Source organism: Eptatretus burgeri, chromosome 3 (genome assembly GCF_056783735.1).
Source record: "Eptatretus burgeri isolate ZD-2024b chromosome 3, Ebu_testis_v1, whole genome shotgun sequence".
Classification (NCBI taxonomy): Eukaryota; Metazoa; Chordata; class Myxini; order Myxiniformes; family Myxinidae; genus Eptatretus; species Eptatretus burgeri.
In genome coordinates this window covers 47,935,122-47,956,848 of record NC_140963.1, presented here as the reverse complement: position 1 = coordinate 47,956,848, position 21,727 = coordinate 47,935,122, and the positions used below count along the sequence as shown (strand labels likewise).

Genomic DNA, 21,727 nt, shown 5'->3' with positions numbered 1-21,727 from the left:
GTATTTGACGTGTGCCAGCGTTTTAGCCCAATTTTGCATACGTCAGGCATACGCTGGCTAAATCAAGGTGTGACAGGGCCTTAACCCAGGGAGGTATGATGCAAACCCGACTATTTGCTCACTGGCTTTGACACCAGTCCAACTTTTATATTATGGACAATCGGCATCAAAAAGATTACCGGCAATCGGTAACCTTGATCCTCTATGGTATGAAGGAGATGTCCTCCCACGGCAACTGGCTGATATTGATGAAGTCATACCTACATATAATCGAAGAGTCTCAAATGGAGCACCTCACTACCATTCGAGCATTTCAATTGCATCAGATGTGGCAATAAATGCGAATTGTTGCTCCCAACTTGCCGGCTCAACGACAGCTGCATTTTTGCCTCTCCATTTGGAATCCCATGGGGGCACACGCAATTTGCTAGTCAAGCATAAATGCACCTTGCTGCAAGTTATCTCGAGAGCGCAGTTTCATTTGGACAAACTTTAGTGGAGTTGTCAAAAATGACAATATCTCACTGGTTCTTCACCTGAAATAGGTCACAGTTTAAAAAGTCAACCCCACCTACTTTGTATTGACATTGATGCAAAATTTCAATCTCAAAGTCCCAGCCAGCTCCAAGATACAGCTCAAAAAATTGGGAGTGCAGGAAGAATCACCCCCCCCCCTAAATTTGCTGGTTTCGTACTCCTAGGGGTCTAAGAAACTCTGGTACCGTTAAAATTTTGAGGCCAAATTGAAGAAACAAACCCCACAACAGCAATAAGCCTCTCCTTGTCCGATAGGGGAGACTTAAAAACACACATCTTACTTTTAGTTTTTACCATTCATGCAGTGAGATTCTTCAGATATACAACTCTTATCAACACAAAGACTCAGCATAACAGGTTCAAGCTTCTAGCCGAATGATGGAGCCTTCATATCCAGAGGTACATCGTACCTACCACACATGACTACGGAAGACAAGCCACAGCTCGGCATTGCAATTACAGAGCCATTCGCTATTTATATAAAACTTTAATCTCATGTCCACAAACACACTGTATTTGAGCATTTGCTGAGAATCGAATGCAAAGCAAGAACTTGAAAACAATAATTATAAACAATTCATTTATTAAAGAACCAAAAATGACAACTGAGAACGGACATATATTCAACTTCTGTATAATCAATGAAACAAATTATTCATTTGCCGCAAATGTCGAGTTCGGGCTTACATTACTTTGGAAATATTAAATGACGACAAGCCACAGATAACCTCAACTTTCCAAAACGATGCTGGATGTTTGTTCCAAGATGTGTTCATTCAAGGTCAGGTATCTCTGCAAGCAAACAAATTTCCCAAAGTTTAACATCTCAAGCATCTTGCTTGAAAGAAAAAGAAAAACTCTGGATATTTACTTACTTTCATCATCACTGTCTGTTCCAGCATCCTGAAAAACAAAACAAACAAACAAAAACACATTTCAAGATTCTCAACATTGTTTTTTGGGAGATTCCCCACCTCCCCCCCAACCCACCCTTTCAAAGCATACATGCACATCATGCAGTTAAAGCATACTCACATCATCCAAACCATCCATGTCAGGAACACCAAGATCATCACCACCCATTTTGTTCATTATCTTGTTAGAAAGAAAGCAAACTCAAAACATGCAATTATCAGTATACAAACATTTTTGAAAAAAAAAAAAGAAACAAATGTTAGCATGCACAACCAACAATTGGGTGGGGGAGAAAAAAAAAGAAAATAAACTTACATCTGAAAATTGATCAAAGTTTTCTCCGTCATTATCAGAATCTTCTTCCCAATCTTTCCAGTTTTCAAAATCAAGAGCGAGCCATTTAACCTGCAAGATAACAGCGCATACACACATTAACCTTTGTTTCTGGGTCGAGAGATGAGGACGAGATGAAGAAACCACGTTAAGTGTACAGTAGTAGGCTTGCTCTTTTCAGGTAAAATATAAAATTAAAAAAATCCTAAAGTTGCCATCCCCTCACTGTTACAATGTCCAAAAAAAAACAAAAAACCTAATTTCATCCATTTTAGACCATATTTAGATGTTGAAAGTCTGGACTGCAGACACCTGGTACTGGAGACCCTGGCATGATTAGTCACTTTTACATAGCTATCGTTTCATTTTTTGTTGTGGGGAAGTGGCTTCTATGGTCTGCACAACTTGGAGGAATTCTTTGTGTTAAAATGACAATAGACTCCTCAATAAGGGCCACATAATTTCCAACATTGTCATTTACCGCCTTAAAATTGTCAACTGTCTGTAGTGTCTCCCTGTAATCTCTCCGAGCCCCAGGACTCAGGGTTTGAAATAAGAATACCAGCTGGAATCGAGGCACCTGAATAAGTGCATAGTGTTCTTGGTGACAAATCTATTTGTCCTCAGACTTCATGATACCAAAAAAAAAAAAACCACACTTGTGACAAAAGTCCTCAGACTTCCTGTTATCAATTAATCTCAATGTAGTTTTGGAGGCTTATCTATGCTTTCTTTGCATATTTTGACTGTCAATACAGCCAGATCAAATCATGCCAAATCAATGAGCTCCTCAGAGATACCACAGATATCCAACAAATTTAAAACAGGTTTATTTAAGATGAAGTTCATCATTGTGAAGAGCAGAACCAGGCCTGAAATTAGACTCAAACAACAAAGATGCAGAGGTCATTGATTCCTCTTTCCTCATGGCCAGTGAGCTTGACTGTCTCCTAAACATTCAGACCTTGAAGGCATATGATACCTTGGCCATCCATCTTGTATGACGCTGGGCTCCAGGTGCTATAAATCACACTCCATGAGGAGAGATGACACGATATTTAGAAGAATACGCAGATATAATACGAATGACAAGGTTAAACCTCAACTTAATTGAGCAACCCCTAAATGTTCATAAACATGGATAAAATGTGGTACAAAATAGTGAGTTTTTGTCACCAAAGCTGCCACAGAAGGTACAGCATCAAGCTACAAGATTGATCCCAGGCCAAGCTCAACCAAGGTGTGAGGAACAGCTGAAGGAAACACAACTTCATACATTAGAAAGGAGGTGATTACGAGGGGATTTGATAGAGAAGTCCAAGATGATGAAGGTTATCGACAAAGTGCAGAAGAGTTTTTCAGCAGAATAGACAGCAACAAGACCAAGTGTCATAGTTTCAGTTAAGAAGAGCAGAGTTCAGATGGTGGTAAGACAAGGGGCTTTCACTCAGAGTAGTTAATGCATGGAAAGGTCTCCCTGGAAAGGTAGTGGCAGCAGAAAGTCATTAGGTTTAAGTTACATTGGTACCTTTCTTTTAAGTATCAGGGATAAAGGAGTTCATGGATATTGGCAATAATGGTAGTTAGTTGAGGTATCAAATGGAATGATGATTGCAAATGTATGTCAATGTCTGTGAGCATCTCACCCAAAGGTGAATATGTTGTCAGTTTGTTCACCACCACCACCACCACCACCACCCTCCCAATCCTAACCCTTAAAAATAAAAACATGCGTGTGAATGTATATATTCATAGTACATTTGTGTATAAACCCCTAAGTGATGTCTGCACTTGTTCCACTGTTTTCATCCACACCCACAGCAAATTTAAGTTGACAAACCATCAGGTGTAATTAACCTCCGCCATCTTCGAAGATGGATGGAGGTTACTGTTTTCACCCCTTTCTGTTTGTGACTTACGAAATCTAAAGATTTCATAAGTATATTGATGCCTTCCGTTTGTTTGTTACTTACGAAATCTAAAGATTTCGTAAGTATATTGATGACTTCCGTTTGTTTGTTTGTTTGTAGGCACGATAACGGAAGAAGCTACCAATGTCAAATTTCACCACGTGATTCAGGAGGGTGATGGCTAGTGCTGATTAGATTTTGGTCAAAAATCGGTCAAAGGTCAAGGTCACAGTGAGGTCAAACATAATTCCGTAAATTCATGTGGAGAAATGGAGTATTTTTGCTTCGCTCAATGTTACGAGTTCGTTTTAACTTCGATTTTAATTTTGTCTTCGGTTTTTGCAATCGCTTAGGACGCTTAAAACTCGGTTGTCGAAATTCTGGTAAAAATCGGATGTTTTGGAGACGTTTTAAGATTGCATAAAAAAAATATTTCACTCGACAAGTCACGGGTCGTCCCATGATGCAGTGCGCTCGAGCAGACGCGTCGTTGAGTTACGTTAAGGTATAATTGCGTGGAGAAATGGAGATTTTTGCTTCGGTCGACGTTACGATTTTTGATGGTTTGATACAGAATCATCGTAGAAACTTCTGGTTTGCGTCGCTATCTTCTCTCGAGACAGCTTTTATTAGACAAGGTCAGAGGTCAAGTTGACGATTTCGTAAGTACCAGTCTATGACTGCTTGTTTGTAGGCACGATAACTCGAGAACGGAAGAAGCTACCAATGTCAAATTACACCATGTGATTCAGGAGGGTGATGGATAGTGCTGATTAGATTTTGGTCAAAATTGGTCAAAGGTCAAACATCCAAAACATTCGATTTTTGATGCTTTGGTACAGAATCATCGTAAAAACTTCTGGTTTGCGTCGCTACCTTCTCTCAAGACAGCTTTTATTAGACAAGGTCAGAGGTCAAGTTGACGATTTCGTAAGTATCAGTCTATGACTGCTCGTTTGTTTGTTTGTGAACAGTATTACGGAAACACTCCGACGGATTTCGACGAAACTTGGTGGGGGGGGGGGTTAGGTATGGTCCAAGGATCATGCCATTAAATTTTGGACTTGGTCCCCCCCCCCAAAAAAAATTGTTAGAGAAAAATATTTTTTTGCATTTCTACATGTTTTAAGTGATTTCCAACCCCCCCCCCCCAAAAAAAATTGAGAAAATTTTTTTTTGCATTTCTACATGTTTTAAGTGATTTCCAACCCCCCCCCAAAAAAATTGTTACCACCCCCACCAAAAAAAATTGAGAAATTTTTTTTTTGCATTTCTACATGTTTTAAGTAATTTACAACCCCCCCAAAAAAATTGAGAAAATTATTTGCATTTCTACATATTTAAGTGATTTCCAACCCCCCCCAAAAAAAAAAAAAAAAAATTTTTGCAACTTTTTTTTTTTTTTCAACAAAATTTCGATTTCTTTTTTTTTGCATTTCTGCATGTTTTAAGTGATTTCCAACCCCCCCCCCCCAAAAAAAATGTTGGAGAAAAGAACTATAACTCTGTCAGCACTGTTGACATATTTAATGAATAAGATACAAGATTCACTTGAGTGACCCAGCAGTATTGGCGGCGGCGGTTTTACACTCTCCCGAGTGCTCCCCCTCTAGTTGAGGGGTGCATGTACATGTGCAAGCTTGATGGGCTAAATGGCCTCCTATGTCAAAGTTGATGTATCTCGGTGCTTCACACATTTAAAAACCAATACAAAAGCCTTACCTTGCTTTTTTCTTTTGTTAACCTTGGCCAAGCCTGTCCTCCTTTCTCCTTCTTCATAAAGCACTGTATTTTTCGATCTGTCCTATTGTGGTTTGAGTCCTGAAAAACAAAAAGAGTTAATTAAAAAAAAAATTATATATATATATATATATATATATATATATATATATATATATATATATATATATATATATATATGAGCCTGTGTGTTGGCGCAGTGGTTCGGGCAGCGGCTGGATATATATATATATATATATATAGATGTGCTTTCAGAGAATAAATTTCAATTGTCAATTTCCTTTTTAGAAATAGATGCCATCAAGTGATAAAAGTGTTTGGAAGGATACATTTCCAGGAGAGGCAAGTTTTGGGTGAAACGGGCTTCATTGCTCACCATCTAACCTTGAAAGGTTGTTTTTCCTCATGTATGGCTGTTTTACATTGTGCAAATGTCAATGTTGGTTACCTCCCACTGCCAAATCGAAGAAAAAGGAAAAAAAAATAAAAAATAAAAAGAAGAGGGAGAGAGGGGAATATATATATATATATATATATATATATATATATATATATATATATATACATATATATATATATATATATATATATACATACACATATATATATATATATATATATATACATATATATATATATATATGAAAAAACTTTTTTTTTACAGTACACGAGGTAGTATACCAGTCTTTCGAGCTGTCAAGTCAGAGTTTATTACAAAGACTTTTGCAGAGTCTGGCAGAGATGCATCCCATCTTGCACACTGTTCAGTGGAAATCGATTTTGTCAGTCATAATTGAGAATTCAGTAAACCAATGGGAAACCAGGGATCTCAACTTTGCCGGTGACATTTCCTTTGTAAATGATAACGTCAGGGAGATGAGAGATAAAACAGTGGACTTGGCACAAACCACGAGCAAAGACAAGACTTCCAATTAACAAGTCGAAGACAGATAGAGGAATGATAGTCACTTCAATCACCCTTGAAAATGAAAACCAAAACAATGCGAGAAAGTTCATACCTAGGCAACAGCATAAACAGATGTTCAGACGATAAAACAAGAATTGAAAAGGCAAATGGTCCCTTTCAAAAGTGTAACAAATTCAATGACTGACAAGAGATTGTATTGAAGAACCAGAAACGAACCAAGAAGATGAAGAGATGGACTATACCAGCTTTATTACCTCTGCCACTGAAGGTGAAGGTCGTTTTCACCAGTCTGTCTGTCTGTTTGTGGGATCTCAAAACGTTGTGGACAGATACGGATGAAATTTTGTGGACAGGTTCGTGTGAGACAAGGACGCACTGATTAGATTTTGGTGAAGATCGGATCTGGATCCGATTACTAGAATTTACGCGATTCACCACCATTGAGAAATAGGGTCAAAAGTGACAAATAGCACGATATCTCAAAAAAGTTGTGGACGGACTCGGATAAAACTTGGTTGACAGGTTGGGTGTGTAACAAGGAAGAATAGATTCGATTTTTGTGAAGATCCGAATTATTTAACTTTCAGTAATTCTTCACCATTGAGAGATAGGGCCAACAACGACATAGCACTGTATAGCATGACATTTCAAAAATGTATTGGGACTGATATGTTCTCGTGAATCCAGCATTATGTGGCAGAGGTGCCCTTCTTGTAGTATGATGTAATCAGTGGTTATTGAGGGCTGATAGGATGGCCTAGGAGGTACACATACTCGCTTCTAAACTTTCCAACCTGGGTTCAAATCCCAACACAACTATAAAAACTGTTATTTTGGTGTTTCACAGGCAGGGAGATTCATAAATGGGTGTGCCTCCCTTGGATGGGCATTAAACTGAGCGTCCCGTCTGCTGGCATTCGTTGGTGGACATTAAAGAGCCCACATGTCCTTCACAAAGAGTAGGTGAGTTATTGCTGGCACCATCAACAAATTACAAATTCCTGCTCTAACCAGCAGAGGACGCTGCATGGCACACCAAACCTGTCCACAAACAGACAAACAAGACAGAAAGGGGTGAAAACAACCTCCTTCATCTTCGGTGGTAGAGGTAATAAAGAGCAGAGCAATAAATGTCAACCAATGGCTGGAAGAATTGTATAGTGAGGAATGTTTTGCATTGAAGAAGCAGTGGGAATCATTTCAGGAACAAAGTGAATGTTTCCGGAATGATGGCCATATGTAAAATAGAAAGGGGGCAGCAAGGTTTATAGTGGGAATTGAGGAAGGAATTCAAGCTTTTTTAGGTCAGCAGAGGGTGGGGAAGGTATTGACAAAGGAACCAATATTGTGATTAGCAAGGCCAGGCAAGAAAACAATTTCAGGAAGGGAAAAGCTAAATATTCAACACCAATGCCAGAAATTTAAAATAATAAGATGGAAAAGCTCGAAGTCAAAGTAGATAACGAGGATTACGATGTAGTTGCAGTGAGTGAGACATGGTTTGAGGAGAAGAGTAACGAGAACAGGATTAGAAAGCTACAAGATGATTAGAAAGCTCCAAGCAATCTGGGTGAAAGACAGCAATGCAGAGAGAAAGGGGTGATATTAAAGTCGGAATTAATATTGAGGATTCTGTATGGGTAGAGATTAGAGATTGTAAAAACAGTAAGATACTGGTAGGATGCTTTTATAGGGCTCTGGGTGTGAAGGAAGAGGAGGAAGGAGGAGTGCATGAAGAATTCAAAAGGGCATGTGGTAAGGGAAGAGTATTGATTATGGGGGATTTTAACTTGCCAGGGATAGATTGGGTCCAGGAACAGGGAAAGGGCAGAGAAGATGAGGATTGCTTTTTAACCCAGTTTGTAGATAAGCACACGAGGGGGAGTGCAGTGTTAGACCTCCTTTGAAGTAACGATCCCAATATGGTGGAGGTGGAGGTAGGGGAGCATTTCGGAGCAAGTGACCATAACATTGTATGTGCAAAGATTATGTTTAGGGGTAGAGTTCAGGATAGTAGAGTGAAACCATTAGAGTTAGATTTATATCACTATTTGAGTAAAGGAGGCAAGTTAAGAAAATAACTCAGCAAGCCAAAATAGAGTATGACGAGGCTAATATTAAGCATAACAGCAAGGCATTCTTTAAGTATGTTAGGAACAGTGTGGGCCCATTGAGGAAAGTGAGATGGCAGGCTTATTAAACAGGTATTTTGCTTCAACTTTTACACAAGAGTCAGAAGAATTGCCAATAGCTGAGAGTATCTATCAAGTTGGTGAGGTAGGGCTTTTACAGAAGATCCAGGTTGGAGTGGAGGAAGTAAAGGAACAGCTAGGTAATCTAAGAGGAGATAAGGCTCCAGGGTCCAGGTACTCTGCACTCAAGAGGGGGAGGTAGGTAAGCGAGATATTAATGGATATATTCAATAGTTCACTGGAGTCAGGGCAGGTACCGGAGGATTGGAGAGTAGCAAATGTAACACCATTATTTAAGAAAGGATCCAGAGAAGAATTGGGAAACTATAGACCTGTTAGTTTGACTTCAGTTGTGGGGAAAGTGTTGGAGACATTAATTAGGGACCGGATGAGGAACTATTTAAACAAATACAAACTAATTAAAGGTAGTCAGCATGGGTTTAACAAAGGTAGTTCCTGTTTAACAAATCTTTTAGAGTTCTATGAAGCACTGTCTGATTGGGTGGATGAGGGAAAGGCAGTGGACCTAGTACATCTAGATTTTAAGGCATTTGATTAGGTAGCACATCAGAGGTTGTTAGTCAAAGTGAGGGCTTGTGGAGTGGCTGGTCAGGTAGCTAATTGGATTGCAAACTGGCTTAGTGATGGGAAGCAAAGAGTGGGAGGATGTCTTGCTGGGAGGATGCAAGTAGTGAGGTAAATCAGGGATCTGTACTGGACCATTACGATTCATTATTTACATCAACGATTTGGATAATGGGGTAAAGAGTAAGCTTTCCAAATTTGCATATGACATGCTTTGGAGTAAGGTGGATAGCTGAGGGGGTGGTGACCAGATACAGGAAAGTATGAATTTGTGCATGGATTGGACAAAAGACTGACAGATGGAAATTTAACCTGAGCAAGTGTAAGGTGTTGGGGATGGGAAACAACAATGAAAATAGAGATTACAGGATGCAAGCAGTAATTTTGGAGCACATCACACAGGAGGATCTGGGGGTGGTAATATATATGGGAGGTAAGCATTCAGCACAATGAGAGGCAGCTATAGGTAAAGCAAATAGGGTTTTAAGTTGTATTCGGAAGGGGATAATTTATAAATCTAAAGAGGTGGTGTTAATATTGTACAGGAATTTAGCGAGGGCCACATCTAGAATATTGTGTGCAGTTTTGGTCACCACAATTCAGGAAGGACATAGATGCCATAGAGAGGGTTCAGCGCAGGGCTACTAAATCAGGTTCTAAATACTAAATCAGTTCAGCGCAGGGCTACAATCCAGACAAATCTCACACTCTCACTATGTCTCTTCGAAAGGACCGTTTACAAAACCCCCCCATCCACTTTCTCAACAATCCTCTGGAAGAAGTCTTTTCTTTCAAGCTTCTGGGTCTCACTATCTGCCATGACCTTTCCTGGGAAAGTCACATTTCCAACCTTGCCTCAAAAGCCAGTCGCCGACTGGGAATCCTCCGTCGTGCAAAGTCCTTCCTCGGCCCTCTTGAGCTCCTGACTACTTACAAAGCTTTTGTCCGTAGCCTGATGGAGTACTGCTCTCCCCTCTGGGCTGGTGCTCCTGCCTCCCACCTTTCTCGACTTCACGCTGTCGAAACCAGGGCTTTTAAGATCATTGGCATCTCCCGCAATGAAGCTGAGTCTTTGGGCCTCTCACTCAATCACCGCAGGTTGGTCGGTGGTCTTTCTGTCTTCTACCGACTCCTCTCCAGCCTTGCCCCCCTGCTCTCTCTGCGATTTGTCCCAACCACATTTCCACAGGGCGCTCAAGGTCCGCCAACAACCCCATTCTGGTAAAACTACCAAAATCACGAATCACTGCTCATCTTCACTCTTTCATTCCTCTTTTTTCCCGCCTTTGGAATAAACTTCCTCACTCTATTCTTTCCCATTCTTCCCTCCAGGCTTTCAAAACAGCTGTTCACCACCACCTCTTATCTTCCCCCATCCAAATCCTCGATCTTTTTTACCCCGATAATCCACCCAAGCCCACTTCCTTCAATTCTCCTGCTTTCCTTCCTGAAAGTCCCTGTAATGTCCATCTTCTCCTCGCCATGTTCCCCGTCCCATCCCCATCCCTCTCCCTTCCACAGTTCACCTGTGTCTGTTCCTCAATGTTTTGTCCCTTCCACTCCCACCCCTCTTGTCTCATGCCTCCTTGCTGTGAGTTGTGTGTTAGCTCTCATACGAGCCTCGACCAAGGTATACAAAAAAAAAAAAAAAAAAAAAAAAAAAATTGATTCCGGGCCTAGCTAGACTCAGCTATGAGGAGCGGCTGAAGGAGACAGGGCTTTATACACGAGAAAGAAGGTGGTTCGGAGGAGATATGGTAGAGATGCTTAAGATGATGAAAGGTATAGATAAAATAAGTTCAGATGAATTATTCTACAGAGAAGACAGTGATAGAACCAGGGGCCACAGCTTGAGCATAAAGAAGAGGAGAGTTAAGACAGTAGTAAGACAGGGGACTTTCACTCAGAGAGTAGTTAATGCATGGAATGGTCTCTCTGGAAGGGTTGTAGCAGCAGAAAAAGTAGATAAGTTTAAATTTGAATTAGATAGGTACCTGGAAGTTATGGAGATAGAGGGGTATAGGGAGGTTGGCAAGACTTTTAGGTAGTTCGAGCATTGATGGGTGATGGTGTGCATGTGTACCGACTGCTGTTGGTGAGGTTGTGTCAAGGGGTGTTGTGTGGTTGATGCGTTTTTAACCAAGCGCATGCCCCCTTCCCTGAAAAAGTGGGTGGATGGGGGGAATAAAAATAAAATTGCATTTTCTTATTTGATGTTGTGTTGATGTGGTGCAGGCATGATGGGCTGAACGGCCTCCACCTGCGTCCATTTTTGATTCCTTGTGAACCCAACAGGTATTCGAGATTCCACCTATCCTTACAAGTGAAGCTAAATTAATTATCCGAGTAATACAAGCATGTTGTATTCTACATGCATGAGGCAGGATGCAAGTTTCTGCTTCATGTGCATAACCAGGGTTAGTCCAGCAGCCAAAGGCCAAATTTTCACCTAACCCTAACATCTCTGATAAAGTTTTTTTTCTCTGCTGATTATTCACCCTTGGGGTGGATCTAATGATATCCAGGTGGGTGTGAACCTGTCACCCTTGAGCAACTTTAAATATTCAAGATGGCGTCCAAGATGGCTGCCACAATGGGCTAAAATTCTAAAATTCCAATTCTTTCAATGTAGTCGGCCAGAAATCAATGATTTTATTGTTCAAATATATGTTTTGAGTTTCAACAATATGTGTAAAATAGTTTTGGAAATATCAGCTGTACCGTTGCTATGGTAACTATTAATATGACTACCGTTAAGTCAGTAAAATATAGAAAAGTGGCAATCTGCCATATATTTCAAGAACATGTTCATTATAACATTGTTTGTTTGTTTTTTAAATATTTTTGGCAAATACTCTTGATCACTGCATTGAGTAAAATAGGATGATGAATTGCATTTTTCTGTTGCCATGGTAACTATCTAAAATGATCACTCTGATTAGTTAGGTGTTCAAGATACACAGCATATAATATATATACTTGTACATTTTATCTTATTTGTTTTCTACATCATAAACCATATGGGGGCAGATTTGGTAATAAACTGTAAGATGTTGTCATGGTTACCACAAAGATTCCACTGTAAATGGATACCGAATGTGTTTAATCACGTTTTTTTACTATAGTCCTGCACCAGAAAAGGAAATTTTAGCTGGACCCAAAATTTCTTGATATGGTTATTTTCTCTACTTCATATGCATCTTCGTGATGTACATTATGATATTCCGGTGGGTGTGACCTTCTCAGCCCTGAGCAACTTGATGAATTCAAAATGGCGTCCAGGAAATGAGGAAAAATTACCAATTTTTACACGTCGATGACCATATCAATTAAAAACACAATGAACCACGTTTTATATCATTATAATGACAGCTAGATTCTTCTGAAAACTTGGTTTTACATAATTTTTATATTATACAATTTAAACGAAATTACTTATTTAGGTCACAATGGCCACAAAGAATGAAAGATTATTGAGAAAATCAGAAAAACAAGTGACTGGGATATCAAAAATATATTTTTAGATGAAATATTTATTTCGAATTCATAGTGCATACAAATGCAATAAAAGCCATTAAGGCTTCTTTAAGGTAGTTAGTACACATGCCATAAATAATGGTGACTTCATCAAAACAAACATTGTATCTTGTGGGGCTGAAGTTTGTCTAGAGATTCTTAATAAAGACTAGTCTTCTACTTCCATGACTTGCTTTGTGTACTCATTAAAACAGGCATGGCTGCCTTGGCAGGAGCAGAAAATGGTACAAGCAAGAGCTGAACTGTTGCAACTGCAGCGTCGTGTATTACACGCATTTTCACTGCTGCAGGTGCACCTAATCAATTTGAGAAGCTCTTCTGGAGCAAGAGGGACATTCTCAGGTCGTGGAGTAGGTGACAGATGATGAACCCTGCTCATGATACCAACCATATACAGTGGCATCCAAGACTGGTTGCATTGCATCTATTGCCTTCTTCCATACTGCAACTTGGAGATGGGCACGAGCAACATTCTCCATGAACGCTTCATCTGTTGGAGGAAGAGACGGAAGTTTCGGGGCACAAGCGGTACTTCTGCTTTCTTTAGAGGACCACAGTTTCTGTCACGCGTTTGTCATAGACTGACATTCTGGTACACCATAGCATGATGACATGAATAGTGTGGCTTGCTTTCTTATCTCAGATATAATGTACACTGGTGTCCAAGGAAACTTAGAGAATGACGACCAGTACATAGCACCTTTAAGGCAATTCCTTTGCCAATTCCGAAGTAAGTGGCGACGGTATCACATCCTGTGAGTCCATGGGTTGCTAGTAAATGTGGAATAATCTCATGATGCTTTTCCACACTGGCTCTGATGTCGATAGCAGCACGACCCTTCACTGGAGACACCATCGTGAAAGGGCAAGAAATTTGTCCATTGAATGTAAAGTGCAGCAGGAGTACAAATATATCTGTATCGTCTGCTACCACGAGTGCCTTATTAGGCTTTACAGATGCGATTTGCTGCACAATGATGGTATCACACTCTTCCTGGTTTGTGGTCATATCACAAAGCCTAATAACCACACTTCAACATTTTTGTGGTTACCATGGCCACATTAAACAATTTATTAATCATATTTAACCCACCATGATCTAAGAGTTTGAAAACATTTAACTTGGATCAGAAATGCACAGTTTTATGTTATATATCTTCAGCACTTATTTCAAACATCACAATTGCATTGGTTATCATTGTTACCATGGCACCATAACTTCATTACTCATTAATTCTATTTTATGTAAAACATTATTGCCATTGGTTCATGTATGGCGAAGCGCATGTAAGTGGTTACCACCCCTATTTTAGGGCATACCCTGACTTGAGTGGCATTTTTGAAAGTCACAAAGACTACTACTGGTCATGAAATTTGGTTCATTGCACAGACAGTGTTCCATAGGACCTTAAAATATATAGGTTCATGGGTCTATGATGTATATTACTGAATCTACATGCCCAGTGTTGGCCTTGTTTCACCTTAAAATATGACATATATTAGACCATGCAAAACATTCTATATGAAATTTCTCATCTAATCAAAAGGTTGTCACCCACCGTCTGAGAAAAATCAGCATTTGTGTCGGTCAGTGGTGGATTCGCATGATGTATGCACATTCTGGCATATTTTTATTTTTTCTTGTTTTATTTCCCTTTTAGAGCCTGGGACTATGAAATCCCCTCACAAAATGACTAGTTTATCAATAACTCATATTTACGTGTCTTAAATTATTCAACTTATTACCAATAATCAATGTAAAAAAAAATTGAGATGATCCGGGTGGATACTTAATTACAACGGCTTGACCAAACTTTCCAACCCAAATGTCCGACTGCAAGTCAAGTTTTTTTTTTTTTAATGCTTTTATTCTTCTGTGCATCAGATTATTTTCACTAAAATTTATTTACAAATGGGGCACAGTGATATAGATATAATAGTATAAAAAAAATTGAAAACATGCATGGCTTTGGTTTAGAGTATTTTTGTCTTACTACACATCACACTTTTTTGAATTTGATTAAAAAAATTAATTCTTAATTTTTTTATTTTTTTTATTTTTCCAGGTATTTAAAAAATATTTTATTAACTTAGAAGGCAGTTAAAACAGTTTTGGAGAATTTAGAGAGCTTTTTGTTACTCCCAGAATTTATTGAATTGAAAATTTACATCCAAGAATTTGTTCAATAAATCTTTTAGTGCTTTTCAGCATCTGACAGCCACTGAATAGAGCAGTAATAAAAAAAAATAGGTATGTATTATTTCTTAATAACCCCAGAAATTGGTATTTTGATTACTAGATTAGATGCAAGAATAAGTTACATACTATGACCTACATTTATTTTGCCAAAAAAAAAAAAAAAAAAAAATAGGTAATTTCATTGAAAACTCACAAAACCATCTTAATAGGTATCCCTCCTTCAAAGTATCATTATATATATATATATATATATATATATATATATATATATATATATATATATATATATATATATATATATATATATATATATATATATATATATTAAGCTATACGGTTTTTTGTTCTGAAGTCAGACTTACACTTTCAGGAAAATGTAGTGAGAAGGCAATGGAACAAACTTCATTTTTTGACATTTTTGAAAGAGTGGTAACCACTTACATGTGCTTAGCCATATAGAAAAATAACAAAATAATGCAATAAACATTTTCTTGAAATTATGGCAATTTGGTTGTTTTAACCATGTTTTACCAACATAATCATAGTTATAATTGGTAGTTACCATCGTAATGGTACATCAAATACTTCACAAACCCTTTTTATTTAAATGAGTGGACCCTAAAACATATATGACATCCAAAAACTCATAGGTCTATAGCAGAAAACACTGAAATAACATGAATTTTATACTTTGTCAATTTTGGCAGCCATCTTGGATATTTCAAATTGCTCAAGGGTGACAGGTTCACACCCACCTGGATATCATTAGAAACACCCCAGAGATGAATTATCAGCAGAGGGGGGGAAAAAAAAAAAATAAATAAAAAATAAAAAACTTGAGATGTTAGGGTTACCCCCCCCCCCCCTCGGCTGCTGGACTATTAATTTTATTTTCAGGAGCGATCAAGGCAGTGTTGCAGAGCCTATACATCACCCAAATTAAGGAATGCGGCGGAAGGTGTTGCACATTTGGAACAAGATCACATGAAGGGCGGATACCATCCTTGTAATAAAATAAAAATACTGAAAAGGAGAAACATGAATAGTTGTAGTGGACTTGAGAATGTATACAATGCAGGATGGTCAAATCAATATGGCGGCTTTTTCCGTGACATGGAAACCACAAGGTGTGTGTGTGTGTGTGTGTGTGTGTGTGTGTGTGTGTGTGTGTGTGTGTGTGTGTGTGTGTGTGTGTGTGTGTGTGTGTGTGTGTGTGTGTGTGTGTGTGTGTGTGTGTGTGTGTGTGTGTGTGTGTGTGTGTGTGTGCACTATGCAGCGATTTGTCTCCTGATAATACAATTGCCATAATCTGGTAAAATGGTTTCAATCCTTGTAGTTAGCAAGCTTCCCAGCCACGGGTATTATATATGCCCCCCCCACCGCCGACCCTTCCCCCTGCGCCCCCGCCACCCTCGAAAAGGTGAAGAGATTTGGTGCAATGTAACCAAGAAACAAAGAAAAAGAATGTTTTTTTTCTCGATAAATCACGCAAGGTATATCCATAGAATGGTCCTGTAACTCCTGGCACGATAGGTTTGGTACATTCAACATCGCAAGCTTACCTGTGGAAGGATTTTCTCGAAAAGGTTCACCTCGTTGAGATAAGACGTCTTGTCAGGGCCTTTACAACTGAAATGTGCAGGTAAGGATTGGATATGAGAAATAAATTCGGACATTTACCCAGAAACTCGTGAGGAAGGTTCCAAGAACGAGTAAATAATTTATCAAAGCCACACAGTTCTCGACGACCTTACCTGAAGATCATTTTATCCTTTTCAAACTTCACTTCCAACTCCCTGCTGTCCTCCACACAGAAGGTGAGGAAAACGAAATCCTTCCTGTCGCACCATTTCGCAGAAGCAGCAAGCCTGAAAGGAAAATAATAAATACATATAAATATATATTAAAAGGTAAAGAAAAAAAAAACCGACTTCGATGGAAAACCGCGATTTTGAGGGACACTCATGACGATTGGTGAGTAGAACCGCCGCCGCAGGGCCCTCATCGCCCCCTATGTGAAGGTAGTGCTGCACAGCAAGCACATGGGGTAGGCTTCGGGCCTAACTCTCAGAACGAGCTTCACACGCCAAAGGGTTTCTCAGAACGTCCCCCCGATCCACAAACACAAAGACAAACTTCCGCCGAGGACTCCACGAATCGTAGGAAACACCGTTTAACCGAACCTGGCAACATCGCCGTCCATTGTCAAGCAAATCGCAAAAACCCGAAAACCACACGTCGAGCGAACGATAAATCTCCTCAGACGCGATTGTGAGACCACGTGACCCGAGCTGTCCAATCAACGAGCACGGAGCCGATTTTCACCAAGGCGCGACCAATGAGTGCTTTTCTCAATGACGTAATCGCGTCGTTCCGGAAGGTTCTAAAGGAGGGCGTGTTGCACAACCCGTCATAAAGCAATGAAGAAAAATAATTACATAGAAAAATTTTTTTTTCACCTTACAATGTAAATAGCGTAAACGGGTACTGCTTGCTTAAGGCGTCGGTCGATTTGATAAATAAGGATGTTTGGATTTTGTTCGAAATCAATTACGACTAACAACAGCTAATACACCGCCTATCGTGTTTGTGTCCACTGCTGTCAATTACAAGCAAAGATCGTTATTACCCACCCAAAGAATCACCACACCAGAAAGAACAAGCGATAAGAAACAATGAGAAAACTTAAATAAGGACCAACAAAATGGGATCGGAGTCACAAATAGGCCATCGTCGGCATAAATGGACGAAATTCAAACCGTCAAAAGGCAAAAATAGTGATCTATTGTTTCGGCAAATTCTTCCTATATCATTTTCCGTATAAGAACGAAGAGTTATCAGAGCGATAAGGAGTTTTGAGAATAATAGGAAGAAGAAGAAGAAGCGGACTCATAAGAAGAAGAAGAATAGGAATAATAAGAAGAAAATAAGAGGAAGAAGAAGTGTATTAATAAGAAGAAGAAGAAGAAGAAGAAGAAGAAGAAAAGAAGAAGAAGAAGAATTAGAAGAATTAGAAGAATTAGAAGAGGAAGAGAAAGAAGAATATTACGCTTGCTACTGAGTATTTTCATGAATGGCATTTGTGATCATAGTATAGCCCAAGTTGATGCAAACAATGTGGTTTTCATGAGTAAACCAACCGTTTTACATTGACCCATAAAATGTAGTCCAATCGGGACAGATCAGCAGCTCGGTGAACAAGGAGACATAAAGTATTATATATATATATATATATATATATATATATATATATATATATATATATATATATATATATATATATATATCGTGTGTTTGAGATAAGATTGTTCCCAAAAATAGCTCACTGCACTTCTAAAAGAAGCCGAAAATACTTGGAAACATACCTGTGAGAAAAGGATGTACTTTTGCACGAAACAATACGTCATTTTAGCAGAAAAAGTGGATAAGTTTAAATTAGAATTAGATCGGTACCTGGAAGTGATGGAGATAGAGGGGTATGTGGATGTTGATAGGATTTTTAGGTAGTTTGAGTATTGATGGGTGATTGTGTACGTAGTGCTGTTGGTGGGGGTCTTGTTAAGGGGGGTTGAATGGGTGATGTGTGTTTTTGACCGAGCTCACGCCCCCTCTCCGAGGGGAAGAAAAGAAAAAAAAGAAAAACTACTACTACCACGGCTACAACAACAACAACATTGTTTTTCTTTCATCAATTCAAATGATCTTGGGTTGATGTGGTGTTCGTGCAGGCATGATGGGCCGAATGGCCTCCACCTGCGTTGGATTTCCTTGTTGTAGGAGTTTGAGAAATTTCTCAGTTCACCAAAAAAGCTGAGACCTTGCAGTTTTCCGTAATACAAACTATCATGTGTACATGGACCGTACACAGACTGTGCCTGGCTCATTCGAACTGACCTCAATGTTGAAAACATATTTATATATAGTTTTATTATTTTATTAAACATTTTAAAATGTGCCCGGAATTGAAATTTTTGGGTGTTTGACCCCACCTAAGGGGGGCAGGGTCAAAAGGGTACTGCTCTTCCACCTTCGTGCCAGGTGGTGATCATAACCACCAGATTTGGTGAATTTCTGCACATAAGCATGAAGGAAGAGACAGCGTGACGGATGAAAAGATAGCGTGACGGATGGACGGACAGATGGACGGACAGAGGGATGGACAGATGGACGGACAGAGGGATGGACAGATGGATGGACAGAGGGACAGAAAGACAGATGGAGCCGATTACTATTATCTCCCTCCCTTTCGTTCTCTAATAGCATGTAGCGAATTATACTAGATTTTTGCATCTATTGGTAAATGGAGAAGTGTCTGTCTGTCTGTCTGTCTGTCTGTCAACTCGTCATTCGTCAAGAAACCCAGGGGAATCATGGATTTAACAACAACAACAACAACAACAACAATAACAGCAACACTATTATCAACAACATGATCATTCTTCTTCCTTTTCTTCTTCTTTCTTCGTTCGTATGCAGCACAACGTCCATACGAGGTACCCACATTGATGAATCACTTGCCTGTGAAACACCAGGATGACGGTTTACAGCTGCTTTGGGATTTAAAGCCAAGCTAGGCAGTTTCAGAGGGAAGTGTGCATACCTCGAGGCTATACTGTCAGCCAAACATTACTATGTATTAACAAGTATTGATGAATTTTGCTGTCAGATTCCAGTTCTGTTCTGTTCTTGCAGATGGCAGCTATCATTCCTTGGAAATGCAGCTGTGCCGTTGATACTGTGCCCCTCTTCCGGTGCACCGGTACTCATTTCGCCGACCTCGGAAGGATGACAGGCTGATTCAACCCCACCTGGTGTTAATTCAGCACCCAACGAGGCTCAAACTCAGGACCCTGAGATCCTAAGCCTGCCACCGTAGCCGCTAAACCAACACCAGGCATATATACAGGTATAGTTCGCTTCCATCATGTGCACATCAAAAGTTATTAAAGTCAAAACTTACACAAGGACTTCATGGACTGGATGTTGTACAGAGTTTGATGCGGATGTGCATGTGCGGAGTCCTGGTGAGGCAGGAAAGCCTGTGCTTGGTGGGGGCTGGCAGCTACAATGCATTGTCAATAAAACCTGATCGATTAAACCGATCTTTGAATTATTTGCATTGCTTGAAATATGGTGTCAGAAGTGAGCACAGGGTGCTGAGGAGGAAGTTGGCCGCATCCAGTGCAAAGAATGCCAAGAATTGTGAAAGGATGTGAGTGGATTATCGTTCCATTTGCTTACCTGGGACTTTATTGTGATCCTGAACTGCCGAATTCAGCTTGCAGAAAATGTCTGATGAGTCCAGAGATGGAAACTGTGTCTGTTGGTGCAACACTGAGAATTGGATCAGCCTCATGTGCAGCAATGTGAATGATTGAATATATAGCCAGCAGGCAAACTGGATTTCCATGCGGCTAACTTGCTGCAGGCGTGGAGATGCTGGAAGGAGGGGTTGGAGCTGTACTTGGACCTTCCAATGAATGATCAGTCAGAATAGAGGAAGGTAAAGTTGATTCTCTACTTGATTGGCATAGAAGGAAGGAAGATCTGTAGCACTGTGGCATTTAACACAGCTGAAGATGTGCACTGTAGCTGAACTCCTACAAGTTTTTGATATCCTTTGCCACCCACGTACCAATGAGACGGTTGAGCGCTATCGTTTCTTCACCAGAGACCAAGAGAGTGGTGAGAAAATTGACAAATATGTCACAGCACTTCAATCCTGACAGCCACATGCAATTTTGGAACACTTCGGCAATCACTCATTCGTCATCACATCATGTTTGGCATGAATGATTCGCTGCAGTACGAACATTTGCTCTGACAGGTAGACCATAACTTGACGAAATGTTTGCAGCTATATCGTGCTACGGAACTGTTGAAGGAACGCACACGAGCTATTGAAGTCCTGCCTACATCAACAATGCATGCAGTCCAACGCACAGTGGGGACCAGACTTAAGAAAATGGTGGACATATCTGACCGGAAGACGTCTGATAAGCCCTGGAAGATTTTGGATAAGCCGATGAGTTTACCACATACCGCACCTCCTAAGCTAAAGCAGACTCCAAATGTGCAGGATGCATGCGTGTTTTGTGGCCAGGTGCATCCTCATAAGCCATGCTACTGCCCAGCGTATGGACAGCATTGTCGCAATTGTTCCATGTTAAACCATTTCAGTTCAGTCTGTCTGAATGTACACATGCCCAACACGGGTCTGTCTCTGTCATTCATACAGACAGTGATTCTGCTGAGGATCCAAGTCCAGTTGATGATATTTCAATGGTCGCGTTATCAGCAGATGTCTCGACCAGCATGGAACAAGTCAACGCTGCACTGACATCCCACCTGAAGTGGATTTTCACAGATGTGGACACCCATAACAACTTGGTAACCTTCATGTTTGATAGAGGTGCGATGTGCAATATTTTACCAATGAAACACCTGCGTGGACCAAGTTATGAGGTCGAGGCAACTGATGGCATCGAGTGGCATGCAAAATCGGACCATTTTGGCAAATCGGACCATTTTTGAATGACAAAGGTTACTTCTGTAAAATGTGTTGTTTTGCTGATGACAAGCTAAATTTTGGTGAAAACACACACTTCTGCATTGGAATAGTGAGGTGGAATAAAAATGGTGTCAGAACAAGCTAATCTGTTAAAAACGCTTATTTTCGTCAAAACAGACCATTTTTACATGAATACGGCTTCTTTTGTAAAATGTATTGTTTTGCTTAGTACAAGCTAGAATTTGATGAAAAACACACGTTTCTGTATTACAATAGTGATTTGGAACAAGAAAAATGGTGTTTGAAAAAGCAAATTTGTTAAAAATGCTTATTTTGCAA

At 39.7% G+C, this 21,727-nt stretch overlaps 1 protein-coding gene across 2 annotated transcripts; it reads right to left on the bottom strand.

The window, feature by feature from the left end:
* Positions 1 to 1,008: 1,008 nt before the first annotated feature.
* On the bottom strand, positions 1,009 to 17,224 carry LOC147029814 (prostaglandin E synthase 3-like). 2 transcript variants are annotated; one of them, XM_085873166.1, is made up of 8 exons: positions 17,061 to 17,224; positions 16,632 to 16,745; positions 16,440 to 16,506; positions 5,418 to 5,516; positions 1,768 to 1,857; positions 1,573 to 1,632; positions 1,413 to 1,440; positions 1,009 to 1,329 (listed from the first exon to the last, which is right to left on the bottom strand). In XM_085873166.1, exons 1-8 carry the CDS (start codon positions 17,078 to 17,080, stop codon positions 1,310 to 1,312), a joined length of 498 nt encoding a protein of 165 aa, XP_085729292.1. In that variant the 5' UTR covers positions 17,081 to 17,224; the 3' UTR covers positions 1,009 to 1,309. The 2 variants fall into 2 exon arrangements, with proteins under 2 accessions (XP_085729292.1, XP_085729293.1); XM_085873167.1 differs by lacking the exon at positions 1,573 to 1,632.
* Between the last annotated feature and the right edge of the window lie 4,503 nt (positions 17,225 to 21,727).

Excerpts from the sequence above, each read along its gene's own strand:
- LOC147029814 (XM_085873166.1), bottom strand. The coding sequence starts at position 17,080 with ATGGACGGCGATGTTGCCAG. Across the intron at positions 16,746-17,060 it reads ATGGACGGCGATGTTGCCAG|GCTTGCTGCTTCTGCGAAAT; the intron begins GTTCGGTTAAAC and ends TTTTCCTTTCAG. Across the intron at positions 1,441-1,572 it reads ACATGGATGGTTTGGATGAT|GATGCTGGAACAGACAGTGA; the intron begins GTGAGTATGCTT and ends TTTGTTTTTCAG.